The sequence below is a fragment of the Pelmatolapia mariae genome, linkage group LG13, assembly GCF_036321145.2.
Source record: "Pelmatolapia mariae isolate MD_Pm_ZW linkage group LG13, Pm_UMD_F_2, whole genome shotgun sequence".
Lineage (NCBI taxonomy): Eukaryota > Metazoa > Chordata > Actinopteri > Cichliformes > Cichlidae > Pelmatolapia > Pelmatolapia mariae.
In genome coordinates, this window is record NC_086238.1 from 16,981,337 (window position 1) to 17,005,484 (window position 24,148).

At 42.7% G+C, this 24,148-nt stretch overlaps 2 protein-coding genes across 2 annotated transcripts in view; both read right to left on the reverse strand.

Moving 5' to 3' along the window:
* Positions 1–2,853: 2,853 nt before the first annotated feature.
* LOC134639838 (guanine nucleotide-binding protein G(I)/G(S)/G(O) subunit gamma-4) lies at positions 2,854–18,053 on the reverse strand. Its single transcript, XM_063491293.1, has 3 exons — positions 17,625–18,053; positions 16,265–16,370; positions 2,854–5,096 (listed from the first exon to the last, which is right to left on the reverse strand). The coding sequence occupies exons 2-3, from the start codon at positions 16,361–16,363 to the stop codon at positions 4,968–4,970; spliced, it is 228 nt and encodes a 75-aa protein (XP_063347363.1). The 5' UTR covers positions 16,364–16,370; positions 17,625–18,053; the 3' UTR covers positions 2,854–4,967.
* A 346-nt stretch (positions 18,054–18,399) lies between these two features.
* The window catches only part of lyst (lysosomal trafficking regulator), a 66,173-nt gene continuing 60,424 nt past the window's right edge, over positions 18,400–24,148 (reverse strand). Inside the window, exons 45-54 of the mRNA XM_063492258.1 lie at positions 23,843–24,060; positions 23,515–23,742; positions 23,202–23,391; positions 22,981–23,117; positions 22,774–22,872; positions 22,207–22,346; positions 22,005–22,102; positions 21,729–21,885; positions 20,685–20,756; positions 18,400–20,586 (exon numbers count right to left, since the gene is read on the reverse strand). Of these exons, the coding sequence (XP_063348328.1) occupies positions 20,448–20,586; positions 20,685–20,756; positions 21,729–21,885; positions 22,005–22,102; positions 22,207–22,346; positions 22,774–22,872; positions 22,981–23,117; positions 23,202–23,391; positions 23,515–23,742; positions 23,843–24,060 (1,478 nt within the window). The 3' untranslated portion in view covers positions 18,400–20,447. The remainder of the gene's footprint in view (positions 20,587–20,684; positions 20,757–21,728; positions 21,886–22,004; positions 22,103–22,206; positions 22,347–22,773; positions 22,873–22,980; positions 23,118–23,201; positions 23,392–23,514; positions 23,743–23,842; positions 24,061–24,148) is intronic.

Genomic DNA, 24,148 nt, shown 5'->3' on the forward strand with positions numbered 1-24,148 from the left:
CTCCGCTGCTCGATGAGCGAGACCAATGGGAGACGAGGAGCCCTACCGCGGTGCACTCTGGGAGGTGAAGTTCAACCCTGTAGCCAATCGAACGAGCCTTAAACTTGATATAGTAGTTCTCTAGGTTAATAATAATAATAATAATAAATCATACAAATTTGTGTTCTGGTCCTTTTCTCAGCTTAATAAAATTACTTTTATTCTTTTTACTTCTATTTCACTAGCAATAAAGTGCATGTATCTTCAAATTCATTATTATCAATATTATTATTTGTAGGATTAATAGTAATAGTATTTAAAAAAAAAATTAAGTATTACATTACTTTTTTAAAACTCTAGCTAGTGAAATAAAACTATAAAGTACATGTTTCCAGTACATTTACTTAATTAGACTAGCATGGGAAAAAAAGATGCAAATTAGAGTGACAAATACTGGATATTTAGGGCCAAAAAAAAAGGTTTTATGTGATACAGTGGTCCAGCTCCCTTTCCTCCATCATACTGTGTACAAAGATAAATGTGTTGACAACAGCAGGCAACACTTTTTAGCATTTAATGTGTCTCCATTAAAAATAAAGCAGCCTCGTGCTGTTTTATTTTCCACTCAAATCATATTAAAGTCAACAGTATGTTAATTTAAGTATGTTCACTAAATATTTTATCCCATGTCCCTAAAACAAATGAAACGCTAAAACACTAAAGGTGCGTCCCATGATTATCACATAAAGACATGTCAGTTTGGTAGGTTTGCTTTCCTTTACTCCACACAGTAAAGTGAGGAAAACACTGTAAGCAAAGACAAAAATTAACATCATTTCATCCTCTCTAAACCCAGGTGATGTGTTCTAGCATTAAGATAGGAGCGCAACTTTATCAAAAGCTGTTCCCCTGTGCTGCACATAAATCATTTAAATGGAATCTTTTGTGCATGGAGACGAACGCTTGAGGAGGATTTCTTTTGACTCGGAGAGCACCAGTGTTTTCCCGGAGGAGAAGGAGGAATGGGTCACCCCACTGAAGAAAAAAAAACAAGCCCTCCACAGTGCTTGTAAACATTTTATTTGTATTGATTTTAATGGAATTCCAGCATTTCACAAATGCCATTTCAGAGACCTTACCGCCCCTCGGAGTGAAAAAATAATAATGTGACGGGGAAACACTGCAATGTGCTGCATGTCAGTGCTCTGAGCAGAATTCATTGAGAAGCTGCTGCAGAACACCATGCTGTGCCTGTAGATGAATAATCTTATCAGGAATTATTACTATTCTGGTAGACTTTGGGGGCCTCACTGCTCAATTTGGAAAATTGCTCCAGTGCAGATACCCAATATTAGATAACCTACTGCCCCAGGGATAATTACTTTCCTGTGCATTATATAATTCTTTTTGGACTCGTATTCATAGATCTACTCATTAGGATGATTTAGTTCTCTCCCCGCAACACATTATTCATTTGAAAGGAAAAGGCTATTCATAGCATGTTCAGGGGTTCTTGAAACCCATCCAAACATCCCGCAATGCTGTGGCTTCTCCAGCCCTCGTCTATCAGAGTCTGCTGTTTGTCTCTCACATTTCACTTTTTATTTATATGTTGCGTTCATACTCTATTTATACTATTCCAACTTGTGTTTTTCATCTTTTCCCACTCAGGAATCACTGTACTTTTCCTCCACATCTATAAAGGTTTCTTTTTATCCAGTCAGGTCCCACATGGGAACAATGTGCCTGCAATGATGCAGGGACCTAATTTTAGGGGGGGGTTTTTTGGGTACACTATTTGTCTTCTCAATAGCGCATATTGTTTCCACAAGCAAAAGGATTTTTCTTAACTTAAATTTAGTTGTTGGTCATGGCTACATTAAAGCAATATAATTGCCAAGAGATTTAAGGTGTAGATTAATAGAGATCAAGATTATCCAGACTGTGGAAAAACAACAAAAGCGTTTCAACTTTAGAAACCAGAAGCGTATTCATGGAGGAGCCCATCATTCACTGTAAGATGCTGACTGAGAAACTTCGCCTCTCACTGGGGCTTAAATGTGAAATAAATGTAGATAATCCACAGCACAGCTGGTCCCAAGCCTTTAAAAAAAAAAAAAAAGAAAAACTATAACACTGACTACTTTTTAATTACATCCTAGCCCTTTGGGATCAACTGGGCGAAGAAAAAAAAAGAAAAAGAAAAATCAATAAGAGATACCAGTATTCACCTTCTCTGTGTCATTCATCAAAACTGTCAGTGCTGTGCATTAAATCATAACCGCGGTCTCTCATAATATCAACACGCAAGAGTTGATTTCCTTGTTTGTCCAAAAAAAAGAACAATTCTGCCTCTGACCTGATCATCAGACCATGAAGTGTAGTGAAAAGTGGCTAAAAATAAAATAACCACTATCAACCAAATTAGGTGGAAAGTTGTAATTTTGGCCTATTCCCCCGGTGAGGATGTAAATGGATGCATGGATGGAGACATGAACGAGCAACAGCAGACAACGTGAATGCTGATGTCAGCCGCTGATACCTCAACTGTGCTGTCACCCAGCACATGTAATGCCCTCCCGCTTTAGATTTGCAGAATAGAAGGCAAACTGGCCAAGGCTGAACTGAATCGTAATCCTTTTCTTTTAAAAAAACAAAACAAAACCCAAACCCCCCCCCCCCCCAAAAAACGCAAGAGTGCATCCAGATGGCCCATGGTTCAGCTCAGCCACAGGAGGTCTCCAATACACACCGAAACACGATGTTCCTCTGCGAGACCCAGAACGATTTGCAGCATGTTGTCAAGTGTGATCAGACAGATGCCAGAAAGAGAGAGAGAGAAATACTGAAGACACAGCACACTGTGGGTTGCCGTTTTCTTTTAATTCATTTGATCCGTCAAAGGATTTTTACAAAGTCTGCTATGTAAATGCTATTTATTTTTTTCCCCAAAAACAATAATACCATTCATGAATACAGCTGCACGTTGTTGACATATCCAGACTCCAGGGAGATTATTATGTGCAGAGTAGCACCCAGAAAAGTCAATGAACAGGCAATATTTCATATCATAATAGTTCTCTCTGTTATAAATAGAAATAAATCCATGCAATATTCATCTCTAGCCGTCGTATTTCTTGTTTCAGATTTTGGCACCATCCTTGAGATGAGGTCAGCGAGAGTGTCCTGAGGTCAGCTCAGGTTTTCAGATAGGAAATAAAGACGATAATTATCCTGAAGACAATTTGAGTCTGCGTTTGTGAAGGTCCAGTATCAGAGACTGATTCCTAATGCAATGGCTATTCAAGTACCAAAAAGGAAGTCCCCACTCCCCCTCCCCTTCGATGATAGAAACCTTGATGCAAAAAGCCTGAACCTCCAAATAAAAGAAGAAAAGAAGAAAAAAGGGACCCTATTATGTAAACGACCCTCAGCGCTGTTTTTAAAAAATACTCACGATAGTATCAATAATTGCATGATTTATAAACGTTCTTTTTCTCTACGTATCATACAGGCTTAGGAGCACTGCACGTCATGTAGCCGTCAGTGCTGTGCAACAGATATTCGTTAATACTACTGATAACAATATTAATAACGATCAGAACAAGTCATCATAAAAATCAGCAAATGCTAATCAACTACCATGTAAAGGAAATGTTTCGACAGTGTGCTTTTTTCTTCCAAAAGAGAAAAAACCCAGAACAGAAAAAAAAGAAAAGGCTCCGGGAAGCACAGTGTGAAGATCACACCGCTCCCACAGAAGTTGGCACCGTAACATACTGTACACTCGAAGAGACTGACGGTCCCTCGGAAACAGAGGAGGCTGTCAAAAAGGAGCAGAGAAACATGCAGGCCTCCAGTTTGGTATTAATGTCAAAGGCCTCGCCATTCACTCTAGGACAGGCAAAAAGGAAGAAGAAGAAAAGAAGGAAAAGAATCAGGCTCAGGAAACATGCCCAGAAATCAAGCGAGACTGCTGAAGGGAACAAGATGTCCTGCAAAAAAAAGAAAAAGAAAAAAGATATTTTATATATATATATATCTATTCCTGCAGAGGGCTGCAGGATTAACTGATGCTTTTTCAGATTCGAAAGAAAATGAAGAGCAAATCAAACCGAGAAGCAAAGTTAGAATGCATTAGAGTGGGCAGAAGGTGGCAGATTCATAAATAATTCTTGACTTAAGGGTTTGTTTGCACAGCGATAACCCCGAAGAACTCATCTGGCTGTTGAAACATTAGCTCTGCACCTTTCAAAAAAAAAAAAAAAAAAAAAAAAAAAACCAGTCCACTCATTTCTTTGCAGCAGAACGCGACGTGCGGCCGCCTCATTCTTACTGAGAGAGCAGCGGAAATTATTCACTGTGAGATACGGTTTCCGTTTCTGTGCTTTAATCTGAATCAGATTGTGCTAAAGCGAGTGGGTTAATTGTCGATGCTGAAACTGAAACCACTGCTGAGGGAAGTCATCGAATTTTTAGTGGTGCTTTAAGTAAGTGTTGCTACTAATAGTTACATCTGTGCATTGAGAGCCATTTAAAAAAGAAAAAAAAAACTAACACAAGTCATGATTGAGTTTATACAAAGACCTATGCATTTTTATTCAGAAAGAAAAAGGGGAAATGTTTTAAAAAAAAAGTCAAACACTGGGCAAAGTTGTTTCCTGAGGCAAGTTCAAATCTAGCACAGAAAAAGAAAAGAAAAAACCAAAACATCTCTCATCTCTTTGAGCACTAAGCAAGGCTGTTTCTCTAATAACAAAGCAATAACAAACCTATTTAACAAGACATTATACGCCCACTGGGTTGCCAGTTTGGTAGCTGACTCCCCCAAAACCTTCAGCCACCAGGGGCAGAGCTGACCAACAACAGAGTGTCCCCGCCTTGGCAAAACTCAGCTCAATGCCTATGGCCAGTAGCTTCAGGTGTGGTGAAGACAGAGAAGCCAGGCAACGCCATGCCTGCACCTGTACAGCTCTACCAGCAGCTCATCAGAGGATGGTGCAGAAGAACTTCTTCTCCCGGAAGGGGTTCTCGGAGGCGGGCACGGGCACGATGAGGGGGTCCTCGCGTATGTGCGCCTCGCAGTATGCCATCAGGTCTGCGGCGGCTTTGGATACCTGAAATATTTAGAAGAAAATTTTTGATCAGGCATTTCAGATTCATTCTTTAAACTCTGTGTGATGATGTTTCAAGGCCGTTTTTTGGGGGCGCTACCAGAATCCTCAAACACGCAGTCCTGCATTTCAGATTTTCAATCAATGTTCACGTTGTTAAAGTTGCTTCCAGTGTTCTCTTACTAAGTTCAGTAGTCATGGCTTCAAAGTTCAAACTCATCCTGGGGCCATAGCTGCATCTCATTTCTGATCTCTGCACTTTAGCTGTCTAAAAAGCAGCATAAAGGACCCCCAGAAAATAGCGAATAACGTCGCATTACACAATTTAAACCAGATGATTAGTTTTTCCCAGAATCAATGAAACGCTGGCTCTCTTTCTATCCTTGTTAAGAGATAAGACAAAGATGGGTTCTGAGAAGCTTCCCTAGTTGGTGCTTAAAAGCTAAAGAGGTTCAAACGGTCACTGCAGCTCATGAAATTCATGCAGTCACATGAAATCCAGTGTGAAGGAGCTCAGTGTTCAGAAGTTGCAGGGTAACCCTTCTCTGGGCATGAAGTGAAAAACAGTCCTGTTATGAAATATATCTTGGAAATCAACAACTTCTGAGCTGAAGAGGACCGAGACATTTCACCTTGCTGTCAGTGCTGAGTGTGGAGACACCATCAGTGCTCAAGTTCAGCTCAAGTACAGGTTTGAGTAACTCGCAGACATCGGACCGTACGCACACATCACAAAGTATTGATGGTAAAATTTTCAAACTAGTGACCCATCAATATTTTAGTAACCGAATTAATTCGTATTGTACAATCAAATTCAGACTATGGGCACCAACTGATGAAGGCCTTGGAAATTTTTACATCTTTATTATTATGATCATTTTTAATAATTTCCATATTGTTCTTTACAGTTTTCCTAACATAAGCAAGAAGACGCTTAGAATCACACTTAAATAAACATTATTAGATTTCGTGGAAAGAAATGAAACTGTGTAGACTTTAAACATTTACCAATATTCCTCTCATCTATCATTCCTGGGCATCATCACTTGGAGATGATTTTTTTGGGACTATAATAGTAATGCTGGAGAATTTTTATGTTTTTATTCATTTTTAATGGGAAACACTGGTTTGCTCTTCAGACCCCACTGTGTTAGTGTCTTCTGTCAGACTCTTCTACTTTCTCATCCCATACACAGAAACATGTTGCCTTACATAGGAAAATAAAGTTGTGGCAGTATGCAGATAGCACGTTTCATGTTGCCAACAGTAATGCTTCGCACAAACTTTTGTTGGCGCAGGGTAAAAACATTTTAGTGCAAATATTAGTGGACGAGGCCCAAACATCTTTTCTTGAGAGCAAGGTGAATAAGCTCACGCATCTCTGCAGCTCACCGTTTATTCATTCTCAGAGCAGATGTTTCTGAAGTTAAACTCACACCAGATGAGACCTGGGCAAATTGCTGTAAGGCTCTTTCAAATTGCATATTGCCGATGTTCCCGATTTGTCAGCCCTTGTAGTGACTGCACCGATGCCCGTTACCCGAGCCTCAGGCACCAGGGCGAGAAAGCTCGTCGAGGTAACTCACGGGTCTTAAGGTGGGACTTCAACGAGCATAGCACGAAGCATGTGACATCTTCCAAGGCAAATTAAAAAAAAAAAAAGTCGAACAGTGACCATAAATTTTATAGTACAGTCAGACTGTATGTGAATGCAGGTTTTCAACTGGGAATTGAGTGGGAGGTTACGGGAGGGGAGGCGGCAAATGGAGAGCAGAGGAGCAGCTGCATCAGAGGGCTGGCGAGGGCTCAGGGATCTATGTGGAGGACAGAGCCATCTGATCTCCTGCCTGCCACTTCACCTCACCCACTGCTGCTCTCACAAGAGAATAGCACAGCTTTGGTCCTCAGCATGGATTGTTACATTACCGTTTCGACCATCTTACAGCCTGAAATGGAGCCGTTTCAACTCATAAAATCCCACAAAAAGAGAAGAAATGGCAGAAAACCAGGATGTGTTATTCAGTTTCTTAATTTCAACAACCCTACCAAGCACTTAGCCACAAGGACACCCATATCTATTTAAAACAACAAAAAAAAAATCTATTAAACATGTTCTCTTCCCTCTCTCTCCACAAACACTTTACTGCTTTGCTTTCACATCAGGCAACCACAACAATTTGACAATACGCTCACAGGTCACATAGTCTGGCAAACACCGAGGTACATCATGCTGTGCCAGTAAATCGGAAAACAAGAGTAAAAGTCTGTAGCCATCTCAACAACTCAGTTTTGAGCCAAACGCTAATGTCAGCGAGCCGACTTTAAGAAGCTTTATCGTGTTTACAGTATCAACCATATTTATCATATTAGCATTATGTTTGCTAAATGCCACAAAAACAAACAGTCCAGGCGATATTATCCATGAAATGAAATATTGGCCACATTAAAAATGTGATATTATTAAAAGGTCAGGGATCACCAGTGTCCCCACAAACCATCCTGAAAGGAGCACTGAAGCCTTTGATTTTGTTCCACATGGTTGGACTGCTGAGAGAAATGGCAGACTCTCTAATCGTAATTCATTCTCACTGGAAAGTTAGCTTTTGCCCAAATTTTTAAAATCAAGAACAGTTTAGATATACTCACGGCCACTTTATTAGTACATCTGCTCGTTAATGCAAAAATAATTTCTAATCAGCCAAATGCATGATGGTGGCTCGGTGTAGTTTGACACGTCATCATGCTCAAATTGAGCAGAGTGAGGGAGAAAGGTGATTTAAATGATTTTCAAGGTTTCATGGTTGAGCATTTCAGAAACTGGCGATTTACTGAGATGGTCACCATTTGGGGTTTACAGAGATTGGTCTAAAGGACAAAATACTGAGTGAGCAGCAGTTCTCTGAGTGAAAATGCCTTGTTGATGTCAGAGGGGAATAACCAAACTTGCTTTGAGATTATAGGAAGGCAACAGGAAGTCAAATCACCACTTGTTGCAACCAAGCTGTGCAGAAGAGCATCTCTGAATGCACAAGCCGTCACAATTGGAGCAGACGGGCTACAGCAGCAGACGACCACACCTTAGCAGCTAAGAACAGGTAACTGAGGCTACGATTCACGCAAGCCTACCAAAATTGGACAACAGAAGACTGGATGTTGTTTGGTCTCAGTCGATTTTTGCTGCAACACTCACATGGAAGGGTCAGAATATGGTTTAAACATCAGAGCATAGACAAATCCTACCATGTATCAATGCTTCAGGGGTGCTGGCAGTGTAATCGTGCATGGAATATTTTCTTGGCACACTTAGTGCCAACTGTGTATCATTTAAAGACCCCATCATATCGTATTTTTGCTGACTATGTCCATCCTTTTATGACCATGGTGCACCGATCTCTTGATGACCGCTTACAGTACGGTATTGTTGCATGACAAGGAGCTCAAATCTGTCTCAGACTGATTTCTTAAACATGACGGTGACTTCACTGTACTCAAATGGCCTCCAGTGTCACCAAACCAGTTTTTCCATGCAACTGAACAGGAGATTGTTAGCAACTGTGTGCTGCATTCATGTCAGCATCGACCAAAATATGAGGAATGTTTAAAGCACCTTCTTGATGCCATTAAAAAGGCAAAACTGTGCTCTAACCCAGTACAAGCAAAGTGTAACTATAGAAGATGGACAGCGACTGCATCTCTCATATTCACTGCTTTTGAACTACTTTTAAAAAAAGACCCCATGAAAACACACCATCCTGTTCAAACTACAAATGCACAGCGGTGTCATTTTCCCCCACCGGTGCTTTCACTTCCATCGAGCACCTCTTTCAGCAAAATCCAACCCAAAGTTAAGTTATAAGCTGTGCAATGCATGAAACTTAAAAAAAGAAAAGCCAAGCATACTGACACAGCAGTGTTACCACGCATGGCTACCTCTCTGCATCATTCTGTCAGCTTTCTGCTCCAGCCATGGTACTGTTGCCACCTTCTTCCAGCTAATGCGTTTCTATTATTTATGTCTGCACCTACATCATGGATCCCCTTTTGCAGTTCCTCTGTTGCTGATAAAAGCTGTTAAGTCACCCAATACTCAATACACCACACGGTGATATTTCAGAACAGAGGTGTCGGTGCTGAAACTAAAAAAAGACTCAACACCACACTTTAGCTTTGCAGAATTGTAACACTGCATTCATGAGAGGATCAATCGTCATCAGTATCTGTACGCTTACAGACCCGCCAGTGATCTGAATGTTTGGAATAATGTGACTAATGCGTTGATTAACAGAGAACTTTAATTAGCTGAACTAAAAATTAGTCGCTCAGAAGACACAATGTACCCCAAATGGCTACCTAAAAACAAAAAAGACCAAACTCAGGCACTAATTACAGAATCCAAGCTTGCATGAAGTGTGAACACTAACAAAGCAAACAGTTTAATTATTTTCATAATCAAAGTAAATGCAGTCATTATATTATTATGCAACTGCAGCCAAATGCTCCTGCTCTGAACAGGAGGCTCACAGGACAGAGAGTGGTACTGCTCAGTGTGTGTGTCGTCAGGCCCAGACTGATTGTAATTACACCGCAGCCCCATGATGGAAGGAGAGTCCTCCTAATTAGCACAGATCACATTCCTTTGGCTGATTGAGCAATTAATGCGAGTGTGGTGATCCCTCAATCAGCAGCACGGAGACCGCTCTTGTCACACTCTCCCTCGTCAGATCCCTTAATTAAATTTAAGGGATCGACAGGCGTGGCCAAGTTTCTTTTTCCCCTCTGCTTTTACATCCATCCACATTCGTCTCGTACGGTGGCTGCTTCTTCCTTTTTTTTTTCTGAGTTCTTTTATGAAGTATTATTTGGATCGCCACATCTGATGCACTAAGCGGTTATTAAATACTAGCAGCTGTCTGGCTGTCGTTGAGCAACCGCCGAGAAAATGATACAGATGTGAATCATGCTGCAAATGAAGCTGCTGTTTTGCAGAGCAACAAGATCCCTCCCTTAATTTGGAAATTTAAACAAAGCTTAAAATATTATATTGCTTGAAAATGTCCCTCAATGTATTCATCGAGGGTTTGTCTGAACACCATTACAGCTAAGCTAACACTTCATATAAAGAGGAAAAAAGCAGATGATCCTCAATACTTAACATCAGTGTAACAACACCTGCATGAAAACCAAAGTTAGGAGGATTTGGCTAAAGAATAAAGTTGTTATTAAAACCATACAGTTTTCTATAAAATATATACATCTATAAAATCCTAAATTGACAGTAAAACTTTAATTCTCACCTTAAAACAAGAGACTCATTTTATATTCCTGCAATAAACCGTTTATTACTCCATGCTGCTGAAATGCGTGTAGTGACGTGGGTCACAAGACAATAATTTATGAATCATAAACAATATTTTTTCAGCTGCCTTGCTGTCGTTCTTTCACAATCCTGTGAATCCACTCGAGAACTGGCTGCAGGCCTGAACATAATGTGCAAAAAACAACAAGGAAACTGTCCATTTTTCTGATGCTGGGTTTTCTTTCTGCATAGACAGTCTGATAAGACTGGCATCCAAAACCTGAAAAAGTTTTTCTACACGGTTGCATACGGGAGAGGAACCCTCGTGTTTTGATTCGGAAACACTGATGCTCTACGTCAGGATGGCTACCTACAGTCATGTGAGGGGACACACCTACCCTACACTCATGATTCAGTACCTTTAAAACCACCTTTGGCAGCAATAAGTTGGACTATCAATCTCTCACATCTTGTGAAGAAATTTTGGACCACTCTCTTTCTAAATTTGTAAAGTTTGAACAAATTTAGAATGGTTTTAGAGCATGGTTGTGAAAAACTGAAAACCTAAAATCTCCCCCCAAAAAACCTAATTTCTTGGCATGATCCTATAGATGCTGGAGAATTTGGATTTTTATTTTCCCATCCACTGCAGTGAGTTTCCCCATCTCAGGTTGGCAAATCACGTGTCGTTTTGTCCTTCCTCATTTCCATTTCCTTCTAGTTTGTTAGTTTTTCTATCATCATCTCTGCTTCACTCTAAGGTAAAGACGTCTCCTTACATAGAGAACTGAGGGTGTATTGCTCAATCCTGTTGCTTCAGAATGATTCTCATTAACTAACGACACACGGTGGTAAGAACAAAGTAGGCCGTGCTTTTTTTCCCCTTTTAGGCACACTTCATAAATCTGGTAATTTTGTGTATGCCCCCCCGTACTTACTAGTCAGTGAGCACCATTATTCTTACAAGTTTGCAAACTTAAGCTGTGCTGCATGATCTTCTGACAACTCTTGCAAAGAAGTCAGACTTGTTCAGTCATTTTCTAAATGTACTCATGAACTTTAACATGCTAACTGATGCCTGCAGAGATGAAGCTCTTTGCTGTCAGAGCACTGCACCGTCTGACCTTGGGGGTGAAACTGCTGGGACGTCTGCTCCCGGGACAGATTGCTTAACACACCTGAATGCTCCAGACACACAAACTGCCAAAACGGCTGCATTCATAGAGGTGCTCACACCTGCTGATGATCAGTTAATCAATGCATTTGATTGTCAGCACCTGGCTGAGCAGCTCGGTGCCAGTGGAAGCAGTACGAGGATACTGCATGGAGTCCTGTTAAAAATACATTTTTCACAGACTGCACAATGATCTCACAAAAAGTAGCCAAAGTGCATCAAATTCATTAATATAATAAAACTATTACTATTAACAGACTTCAAAACCAGAGTAAGAATTGCTCTTTAATAATGGGTTTGAACTCAACCTGCTGGTTTGTGTTGAAAAATAAAAATTCAACATTTTCAGCAATTTTCCAATGAAAATTCAGCATTTTATAGTTTGTATCGTCTACAAAAATGCTGCAGTCCCATTGCACACATGCTGTGTTAAAAACCAAGTAATGGTTTTGCTGTTCGGTACACTTAATATCTTTAAAACGCATGAGATCTTATTTTGATGAGCTACCTGAAAGAAGCCCAAATTGATACCTAATCTTCTTAAAACTGATTGCAGTTTCGGGCGGATCACTTTACTTTTTAAGACGATGAGGTTTGTTTGTAAGCAGCCTTTGTGCTGTGCTGAGTAGGAATGAAGGTGTTTGGCCGGCTTCCATGCTTAGCTATATTGCTGAGTGAACAGCCTCTGATCTGCGGGGCAATCATTCCCCAAACACACGAGGAGCCTACTGAATGAGATGACATTAAGTTGCACAAGAAGTCATTCATAAAAGAAAATGTTCAGAATCGCCCCAACATGCCAGAAACATGAACGGAAAACAGGAAGTAAACATATTGAGAAAATGACGACTGGAATGGATGGAAGCACCAAATTGATGTCTAATTTCTAATGTCCCCCCCCTTTTGCACAAGTCGAGGAGCGTGTCAGGTTACATTTCACTGTGTGTTATACTTGTAGAACTATGCATGTGACGAATAAAGAACCTTGAACTGCAGCAACAGTTTCGTGATGATCGACCACAAAGAGTGCACAGGGAGCAAAAGTCAATATTTAACCAGGTGTTGTTTAATGAGGAAACAATACTGCTTCACAATAATGTGTGTGGTGGAGAAGTAATCCTGCAGCCACACTGACCTAAATTGGTGGAAAGTTACTGTCAGAGCTGGTTAGCAGCCACCGTAGCCCACCTTTCCTGTGGGTTCATCCCTCACATTTACCACACTGGTCTGCTGGAAATTCCAAGCTGTGCACAGCAGAGGCGATGATAAGGTGAACCGAGACTTCATGCAATGCCTGTCAGAAGACATCGGACTAAAGTCTAAAAAAAACAAAAAAAAAAAAACAAAACAAAAAACAAACAAACAAAAAAAAAAAAAAAACCCACATGCATTTTGTTGGCATGTTCCAGTCTGCTGTGGAAGTCAGTGGTGGGAAATGCAACGGTTGTAGTTTGAGGGTTTGTGACAGGGAACCAGGCCAAATCTGATAATGTTGACTCAAGCGATATCACCAAGGCTCAGAAAAATCTGAGGATGCAGATTGTGGGAGTTAAAAAGAAGCGATCCCACTTAGCAGATCAGAAAGCAGTGGTCAGAGACTACAGCACAACCAGAATTATTGTGCAATGAACTTGCAGTCTCTTTGCCTTTGAAATGGCCGTTTCAAAGATGGAGACCTGATCTGAGAACTCATGTGATCAGCTTTGGTCTTCTGATCAACTTTGGTCCTCGATTTGGCATTGAAACACCAATAAGGCAGAGTCCATCTGCCATCACTTTACAGCTTAATTTAATCATACTGGCTATTCAATCTAATTTAAATAGTACCATATCACAGCTGTCACTTCAAGGCGCTTTTAAGTAGATACTCTAAAATAATACAGAGAAATCCCAACAATCAGAGGACCACTAATGAGCAAGTACTTGGCAACAGTGAGAAGGAAAAACTCCCTTTTAATAGGAAGAAATCTCAAGCAGAACCAGGCTCAGGAAGGTGCAGCCATCTGCTGTGACCGGCTGGGGGTGAAATTACAATAAGTTTGAAATTCTTCCACATAGTGTTGTTCCACATAGTTGCTGCAGGAATGCAATTTAACTACAAATGACAAAGTGGCTTGGCAACTTTGCTTTTTATATGAGTGAAACAAGAATAGAACCAGTTGGCAACCAGTTGAGTCGAGTCTCCTGCTGCAAGAAGTCATCACAGATGAGTTGCGCTCATCAGTGTAAACTATCTCAGAGTGATTGCGATGTGCTGGAAATCTGTCCGCGCTTTTAAATTAGAGGGCAGTTACTTGTAGAACGTCACCAATTTGAGTGATTGCAGTCAGAGCCATAAATCAAGAACTCAAACCTCACTAACACAAACACCAATCCAATCATCATCATCATCATCATCATCAAGCGTCAATTACTTGCTAACTAGCTAGCGTTCACCAACGTTCCCTCCCTCCTAATGGCTATAAATTGGTTGTTGATCCCTTCCACTACATAACCAAGATTGTGTTTAAAATGCAATTAACAGGTTAAAATAAAGAGGTAGTTTAGGGTCATTTATTTTTTCCCCTCCCCACATATGCAACTGACACACGCAATCCACAACCATGTCCATGAATTTTTGCGTCAGAGGTACTCCAAAACATCAAGAGGCCCTGCTGACGTCATAGTGACCACAATCTATAGAAGTGCCCAACATTCTTCATTCAACTTTACACAATCCAGGGACTCAAAATAACAAATATGCAAGTTTGTAATTACACTGAACTGTCACCAAGTCGAGTTCCAAGGTGGGAAAAAGTGTGCCAAGCATCCATCACGAGTCTGGCAAAATGACGGCACTGCAATACTCAAAACTGTGGCGCGCTTCTCTAAAGAAAAGAAATCCAAGAAAGATGAGGGAAGATAATAGCAGTGATTTACTCCAACTGGACCAGGCCATCTAATAAATGGGTTAAAGCTTTTATAATGGACTGAGACAACAAAGAGTGCACAATAATAGCGGACTCAGGATTCAACACATGGATGTTATCTTGAATGTTTTATGAGTGCAGAGTTGTTACACTGTGCTTCTAAATCAAGAAAACATAATAGGCTGGAGTAAAAGAAAGAAAAGTGGACCATGTCGCAAGGATGAAGGTTTAAACAGGACTAGTGATACACTGTTTCCATGCCCATGTACAACGTGTGTCTTGGTCTCCAAATATACCTAAATCTACCTAAAGAAAATTGTGGAAATACAGTCACACTGGCACCACCTCCTCATGCTGGTCACATGATACGATGGGGATGTGTCCCATTCTTCAGCCAGCATTTGTCATAAGTCAGTATAGTTGTGTTGGTCACTCACACGAACAGCATGCCCAAGTTGATCAAACAAGTATTCAGTGGGGTTGATGTCATTACTGCAGGCATGCCACCCCATCCACTCCACTCCCAAATTCTGGATGGAGTCTCTGATTTGCAGGGGCGAGCACAAGCAGAATCTGGACTCATCGTTGAACATGGTGTTCCTCCACATGTTCAGGTTCCAGTGCACATATTGGTGACACCAGTGCAAAAGTGCCTGATGGTGAAGGGCTCATGGCAGGCCGCCATAAAACCGGAGTCTGTTCTAGATCATCTGGGTAGAGAGCCGTCGTCGTGTCATCCTGCAAATCTGTAGAAGACTGCTAACGGTTCTTAAGTGCTGATAAGGGAGGGAAACAGTCTTTTTGGGACGCCAACTTCACCGCCTTTCTCTGACATCCTCCATTATCGGAAACTTCGCCTTCAATTTGGAGATTGTACTAGAGCTCACTCTAAATAATGCTGCATCTTGGTTCTGCAGAACACCAGCTTGAAGTTGTCCTACAGCGCAAGCACTAAATCAGTCAAACGTGGCATGTTGGGATTAGACGCCAACTGACTGCTGCAGCAGGGTCCATTAGCTTGCCAAGTTTTTCATGGGCACAACCCACAAATGCACTTTCCTTACAAGTGGCACAATTTAAGGAGAAATAAACAAGATTTCCAACTGTATAATATTTATTCCCAAGAGGCTTTTTGTTACAACAAAAAGGAAATTGACCACAGACAAATTTCCTTACTTTTTGTGCCAGGTTTATTTTGAACTACCTCAATACGTCTGACAGCAAGCCAATTCAACCCCACTGTGGAAATGAGGATTCATTTAAAAATTAAATAAATAACGTTCAAACAGCTGGGCACTGTAGTGTTTACCAACGGTGATTCAAACAGGAGTAATTAGTGCATTAATAAAGGATGCAGATTTAGTGCACGAGTGAGTATTTTAAACACGAGGAAAAGCCCATGCAGTGCGGCTAATCGATGCATTTTTCCCAGTTTTTGGACGACAGCACCATCAGCTCGGCCATTTTTTCTTTTAAACAGTGCTACTGTGTGCAAATATGAAGCCATGAGAGCCAAGTGTGATAATGTTGCCAATTGTAAGCCAGCAAAGTTAATTTTGTGCTTTATTCAGACAAAAATGAGCAAAAATGAAATGCTTGCTGAGAACTGTCACTCATCGAGACGCGCCTATTGAACTGCTCCAAAATCCCAGCCGATGTTAGAGGCACACAAAGCTTTCAGTTCCATGATAAGTGGAGGTACGGTTTTTGAGTAATTGCACACTTGGTAACAGAAGCGATGTGAAAATATTTGTTCACGTGCGCAGACAATAACAACAATAAAGCTTTGTACCTTTATCCTATCCATGCAGGCCTCCATCTTCAGTTGCTCCACAGCTTTCCTGGCTTGGGAGATGCTGGCCGTGCTGTTGTTGGCGATGCCGTCCTTCATGGTGCTCCTGTGACGCCAAACAGATGCAAGGGGAGGGGGGGGGGGGGGGGGGGGGGGAGAGAGTCAGTGAACGTCACATTAAATCAGCAGCCCCCCTGGCGACAGCTCTACCCTGATGGAGCAGCAATTCTCTAGTACAACCTCACCCCCACCCCTTCCTTTTTACACAGTATAACTTGGAAGGACCCATTTTGTTTGTCCATTTGTTATCTGAAGAAGCTGCTCTGTGGGCATCAGCTGGACAGCAGTTTGTCATTTTTCAGTCAGCACTCATGCATGATTGTTTTTCTTCCTTTGTCACGTTATTCTTTAGACCAACTGGCTGGGGGAGAAGTTAGCAAGGAGTGGAGGGCTGGCAGGGATTAAGACACACACACACACACAGAACTAGTGCTTTGCTCAAGTGCACTTCAGCAGGAGTTTATGCTGGTACACCTAGAAAAGCAAAGCACCTGCAGCGTTTCCCCAGTTCCTCCCAGGATCTGCACATCTTTCCACTGCTGGCCTTCCTCCTCTCAACTTTCACCTCAGGAGTACATCAGCTGCAGCTCTGCAGATCAGTTCTTGCAATCACTAAATCTTACTCCCATTTTAGCCTCCTTGAGCCACCCCACCCACCCAGTCACCACTGAAATGTCCCAGTTTGGCAGCCACGGCAGAATGTGCCCACAGATGTGTTTTCTAAGAATTTGCCTTAAGAAATGAAGCATTTCACTGGAGGTGAGGGGCTGCTGAATCAATCCCCCTTTCTATGATAATATGCATTATTATTATTGCGCATCTATTATTTGCTAAAATCACAAAAAAATGTGTTTATCTTAAAGCAGACGGTCGAAGACGACAAAATTAATCTGCCATCCCTCCAGCCTCCACAGCTCTACGGCCAATTTATAGCTTTTAAATCACACCCTCGTAGGAAGCCATCGGGCCTTCTCCGTTTAGGTTTGCTTTGAATGCATCCATCCTGAGGGTTGCTCGGCTGTATTCGCCCCTGTACAGTTTTATCCAAATGCAACGATGCTGCTAATTGCTGATGCAGATCTGTGAAAACGCGGGCGACTATTTATTTCTAAGAGGAGATTCATCTGTGGACACAGCGAGCTGCGGCCCTGGTTAGAGCAGAAAACAGCAAACCATGCATCATGTGGGGGGAAAAAAAAGGAGCAGCAATGATTTTTGCACTGATGATAAACATTTTGAAATAAATCCCTGCATTGGTCGGATACGCGCTCATTAATGTAGCCTGCAGCCGCCGACCTACCTGAAATGTGCCAGTGGTTTTCCAATTTGGGAGAATTCCGGGTTGACTCCACCCAACACACACAGACACACACACAGAGACGCGCGCACACACAAAGATCTGTCAAATATGAAACGATAAGAGGAAATCCCAGCCTCGCTTCGGTCTGGACTGAACCCGAGGAGCCAAAAATCTCGGCGTCTTTAAATGTCGCCTCGGCGGCTCGCTCAGTGCGTATTCCGTGTAGGAAGATGAGCTCCAAGCGGTGAGGTCTTGGTGAGCACCACGGCTGGACTTGGAGAGATGTTACGCAGCAGCAGCAGGGGGGGAAACCTCTGTGTGACGATCAGATACAGGCTGTGGGGCGGGGAGCACTCGATCAGTGGACCAGGAGCAGCAGCAGCAGAGAGCCGGGATGAGCTTCAGCTGTCCAGAGTGGCCGTAAACGCACCGACGCTGCCTGTTAGTCAAATTAGGAGCGGCTGTTTCTAATTAGCTTTATTGCTGCAAAAGGCAGCGCAGGTCTGCAGGCTTTCCCCGTATCATTTATTATTTTATTTTCTATCAGCTTTGACATCACCGTGTCCCCCTGATGGCCTCACCCTTAACGACTGCACGCGCTCTTAAGCGTGGCTTGCATCCTGATAACTTTTAAAATTTTAATTTGTTTTTCCTGTTCGTGCTTCCGATCTGATTTGTGCAGTACGACACGAGTTTCTGCTTACTTTATGTCCCTGAACGCAACCCCTCCCCCCAACACACACGCACACAAAGAAATGGACACAACACGATAATATTTCTTTAAATATTTATAGATTTTTATATATTTATAATATGCTTATCACTTGGTTCATTCAAACACGCACACGTACACGCATACAAACAAAACTAAACATTAGGAACCTTCAAGATGCCAAAACTGCAAAGGAAAAAAAAAAGAAAGAAAACTAGCAGGAGGGGCCAAAATACAACTTAAGCAAACTAAAACGATGATCTTAAATTATGCATAGCTTTAAGTCATTAACAGAAAAATAATATTTCCTTCCGTCAGAAAATCTACCGTCACATTTTCTACCTTTTACATTAAAAAACAAACAAACAAAAAAATACATACAAACATACATTTGGGTTGAGAGGTTGTGGTTCACATAAAGTTTTTCATACATTTCATAGAGGAAATCAGTAAACAAACACAGTAACATAATGTCCACGTAGGATCAGGAAGAAAAATAAATCAGGTCGAAGCGAAAAGGAATGAGTCAACAAGAAATAATCCCTTTCTCAAGTAAGTATAAGACATTAGTCGTCACCGGGCGCTGCGGTCACCACAAAAGGGAAAAAAACTAATTGTTTCACAGCTGTCTTAGAAAAGGAAACGAAATGAACCCTGGTTTCTTCCCACATGAAACAAGGTAGCAAAAAACATGACCTATTGCATGTCTGTGTCTGATATTGCTTTCTGGATTTGATTTATTAGTGGAATTAAATCAAGCTCAGTTCGTGTTAAGGCCACAGATCATTGGCTCTACTTAAACTGAAGTAGCTGAGGGGAAAAAAAAGTGCTTCTGATTCTTGTTTAAGAAACCGTGAAGTGCAGTAATGTAAGTGGGAATGTAAAGAAAAGCTACATGGATCCTGGAGTGGGTTAAGAAAAAGAAACAGCTGCTCGGCCGTTTCCCAGACCGATGTGTGTAGTGTATATCATATCAGCCGACGCGACGCTCTTTACTAAACCCTCCCACACCCACTGCACCCTTTTAGTAATGCTGCACAGGTGCTAAGTAAGTGTGGGAGATCAGTGAGGATCACGGAGCATTCAGGAAATCACTCTCTCCTCCGCCTTCTTCCTCCTCCGACTGCAAGCATCTAACACAGTTTGTTAATTGCTTTCTCAAAAAAAAAAATCAGCCCTGTAAAGTAGTGAAAAGTGGTTCTAGTGCATTTAAGCGACGGGCAAGACAGAGATGAGCCTTCATGGTGTTTTTAAAGAGCAAATGGACTGGTTTAACTAAAGGAGGCCTTAAAACAAGGAGCATTGCAGCAAATGTCACATCCACATTCACAGTCAAGGGCAGCATCGTCCTAGCATGCAAAAGCAGGACAGAACAACAGGCACCCACAAGGTCCCCTCGGTCCGTCAACCGAGGTCAGACACAAAGTGAAGCAGGTCTGTGACTCTAGCGTTCAGATCTGAGTGGAGCAGACAGCACGGCGGAGGGACGTCTCACTCCCGCAGAGCGGGACCTCTCCTGGCGACAGACGCGAGGAGGGAGCTCCCCTCCCTTGCAGCCACTGCAGCGTCAGCAGGACGCGTTCACTCAGCTGGGGCGGCGATCTGTCAGACCGCACGCTGCAGGAGACGTGAGCGATGTCGAGGTGAGACACGAGGGTCTTCACACTGTGAGTCTGGCTTTGTCCAGACCATAGCAGCTTACCAGGAAACGGCTAAATCAACACCAGCCAACAAAAACACATCAGCAGGAATTAAAGACTCGACAAACGAAACACACTCTCAGAAATACATCCTGTATAAAGTGTCTGATGCAGCCTCAGCCAAATACTCAACCATTCCTGCAAGAGTCCATTTTAATGTATTTATAAATATATACTTATGTACATATAATACTATTTTCATAATCATTTCTTGATGCTGGGAGTGGCGGCGGTACAGTTTGCTCTGCTGGGGATGGCTTTATTTAAAAGTCAGGGAGGGTTCAGAGAGTTTGAGGACATGCTGACATGTCCTCCTCTCTGTCAGTGGAGACAAGAGGAGGAGGAGAAGGAGGAGGAGGAGGGGAGGTCCTCTTGCTGAGAAGTGGACAGGAGCAAACATCACACAAACACTCATCCTGCAGCATAGCTGCTCAGGAAGGAGTAGAACATGGGCAGCTTCATGCGCTGCTGGTCCCGTCGACACCACGCCATCACCGTGCCCTCGCTGTTGGCCGTGTAGAGGTGGTGGCCGTCACACGAGTACGTCAGGCTGAAGCAGACACAAGAGGAGACTGTTAGACTTAAAATGCTGACAAGCATACAGGCATGGCATAGAAGTACAAAGAGAACAGCGCGCTGTAAGCAAACCTGATGATGGGCTTGCTAGACTTGGGAAATGTGATCTCTCTCACTGGTTTCAAATCCCAGGTGCTCCATAACCTGAAAACATATCAGAGATTAAAAAAAAGATAAAAAATAAACAGTGCAGGGAGCGGGATGTCAAACTCATTTTACATCGTGGGCCACATGCAAGCCCAGTGGGCCGGACAAGTGAAACTCCTGTCAATCCAAAGAAATTTAACTACACATTTAATTCCTGGGATCTCTTAATATGAGAAAACCAGCAGTGCAGTTTCAACAGGACATCTGGGATGACAGAAATTCTGCTGCAGTAAAAGAAATCTGCCAGCACGACTCCTTGGGCTTAAATTATAAGAAATAAATGTGTAAAAAAAATGTTCTGGTGGCTCTTTGCTCAGACTGCGCTCTAAGTATAAAACAAAGTTTTTGGTAATTCACAGAAAATTTCCTATTTTATTCTCCATTTTTAAAAACTTCTGAGCTATTGTAAAATAAATAAATAAATTCTATAGCAGAGAGTGAAAAACAGGAACTTTCTGTCATGTAATATTTACTTATTTACAGTTAGGTCCATAAATATTTGGACAGACACAACTTTATTCTAATTTTGGTTTGTAACATCACCACAATGATTTTTAAATGAAACAACTCAGATGCAGTTGAAGTGCAGATGTTCAGCTTTAATTCAGCGGGTTGAACAAAAAGATTGCATAAAAATGTGAAGAACTAAAGTATTTTGAATACCATCCCCTCATTTCAGGAGCTCAAAAGGAATTAGACAAATTAAATAACTGAAAATAAAATGTTCATTCCTATAACTATATAAACGTCTATGACTATATTTGAAATATGTTTCAGTAAACATGTAAAAAATCAAGCTTGTGTCAGTGTCCATATTTATATGGACCTAACTGTATTAATTACTTCATGGAGTGGACCTATATGAGAAGGAAAAGCTGAAGTCCAAAAGGTATTCCCTCCTCCACAATTTTCAAAGCTGTCTAGTGGAACAGGAGACAAATGTAACGGCAAAAGAAAAGTTTTGCCCACCTGACGACGCCATTCTCCAGCCCACCAGCGATGACATTGACAGACACGCCCTCCGGCTGGTTGGAGAAAGCCAGAGAACAGATGATCTCTCTGCAGTGGACATGCCCAATCAGGTCCCCGTTCACCGTCCACAGGCGAAGGTCGCTGCCTCCTCCCTCTGGAAACAAAAGAAGAGGAGCCATAACTCACACCAAGGACTAGAAGACACTTCAATAACCAGAAGATGAGACACGATAAACACTCGGGTTATAAAAGAAGACGCCCGCCCCCTCATACCTGAGTCACACACTGTTGCGATGTCCCCCGTGGTCTCGCTGGCAGACACAGCCATCACTGGGCTTTTGTGGCCTGTGAGACTCTGTACATAACAGAGTCTGGAAAACACAGAAGAGCTCAGAAACCACAATAACACTGCATAATGCATTTTCTTCTTCTTCTTTAAAAAAACAAAACATAAAAACCTTTCAAACACACTGACCTGTTCAGGTCCCAGAGGATGCAGGTGCCATCATTGCTCACACTGATGAGGATGCTGTAGGGTTTGCAGACAAACAGGCTGGTGACTTCCCCCGTGTGCCCGTACAGGTGAACCTGAGATTCCACCTCCATCTCTGATGGCTATGGAGGGAAATACATGTTAGAGACCACACACAGAAGAAATACAGATCTAAATGTATCTGTGACTCGTATATATTGCGTCTTGCTTTTTCCTAAAAATCTCCATTAATTAAACTCTCTCAGTAGTTGCTGGAAGTTCCTTGAGAGACAGAAAAATGGCAAATCCACATGTCTACTGGTGGGGACTGACAAGGTCTGAAAGCTTCTCTGATGACTGAACTCTGAGACCTCTAATCCCACTTATGGGCTCGGTGGAAATGCGTTTCAAGGGCAGCTGTGATGTGACTAATGAAGCTGAGCGTTTGAGCATGGTGAGGCTGCCTAAAGAAGAGGACAGGGGGTGGGGGTGTAATCGGCGGTGGGTGGGCGGTTTGGGTGTTCGTGTGGAGGCGGAAGGTTAGAGGGGGACGTCGCCATGGAAACGCACCGTGGTGCTGGTGAAGCGGTTGCTGTAGGCGGTGATGACTCCACACTTGCTACCCGTAAATAGCTGGCAGCCATCGGGCACCCAGGCGCAGCTGGTCACCTGGAGGAGAGGGAGACGGACGGTTGGATGGAGGAGCGCAGACCAAAGGCCAGATAACTCTTATATAACAGGTGGTCAGGATTTGTCGAAGCATAAACTGATGCGTACCTGGTGAAGCTGTGAACACTGAATGAAGTTGATAGGTGGCTCGCTCTGCTTGCTCTTCAGCCTCAATATGTTGTCCGCGTAGCCCCAGCTTAAGATGGCTGACCACTGGATGTCTGTGCTGTGCATGCTCCGCACACCTGCAGAGCAGAGAAGAAAAATGTAATGCGAGTCAGCGGGGCACTTGTGCAATACTTTCTGGAATGAGTCTTTGGGCTTCCTACCCTGCTCCTTGCTGTAAATCATCATGAGGCAGAACTTGCTGGAGAGGCCGCAGATGGCTCGCGTCGGCAGAGCCAGCAGGGATCCGAACCTCTCCCCGTGCGGCTGACTGAAACACACCACCGGGTCCGGAGCGGAAGGTGAGCCCACATACTCGCCCCACTTCAGACCTTTGATCCACGGCAGCGGACTCTGGGGAGAGGAAGAGAAAATTGCTAGGTGAGGAGCAGATCATTTCACGGGTGGTGAATTAAGTCATGTCTTGCTCAGCGCACAGCAGGCTGCCAGAGTCACAAACACCACAGAGTTGATTACCGGGCAGACTATTTCCTTGGCTGGTTCTCTGCTTTCTCTGAAGGCCAGCTGGACCAGGAGGCCCATGGCTGCTGGCAGCTCCCCCTCCATGAGTTTGGTGCTTGTCCTGCTGATGTGAGAGGTGTTAAAGAGCTGCCTGGGCGTCTGTCCGTATGTCTTGATCATCGTCTCCAGGGCCCGTCGCTGGACAGGGTCTTCTACAGCCGAAACATCCATGCCAAAATAGGTCTGTAAAGAGTGACATGAAACTGGTGTCTGAGCGACAAAGATTTATTATTTATTTTTTTACACTAACGTCAAGCAAAAGTGAGAGTCAGCAGCTACGTACAGCTGGGTGGAAGACATTGATGGCCTGGACCGCTGCTTTGCCTTTCTGCTTGAGCCCGAACACCAGATCGATCCACTGACACAGCGTCTGGGAGACCTGATCGGACTCTAGTGCTTGTCGGTGGATGAGGATGAACAGACGTGGGTCGTTGCGAGCCCACGGCGGTAAATTCACATGATTCACCCTCTCGCCATTCTGACGAACCCCGAAATCAAAACCTATCCAGGCAAAGAAAAAACAAAACAAAAGAGGAAATTCTGAGAAGATGAAAGATGCACGCACAAAAGCTAAAAATAGGAAAGGAAA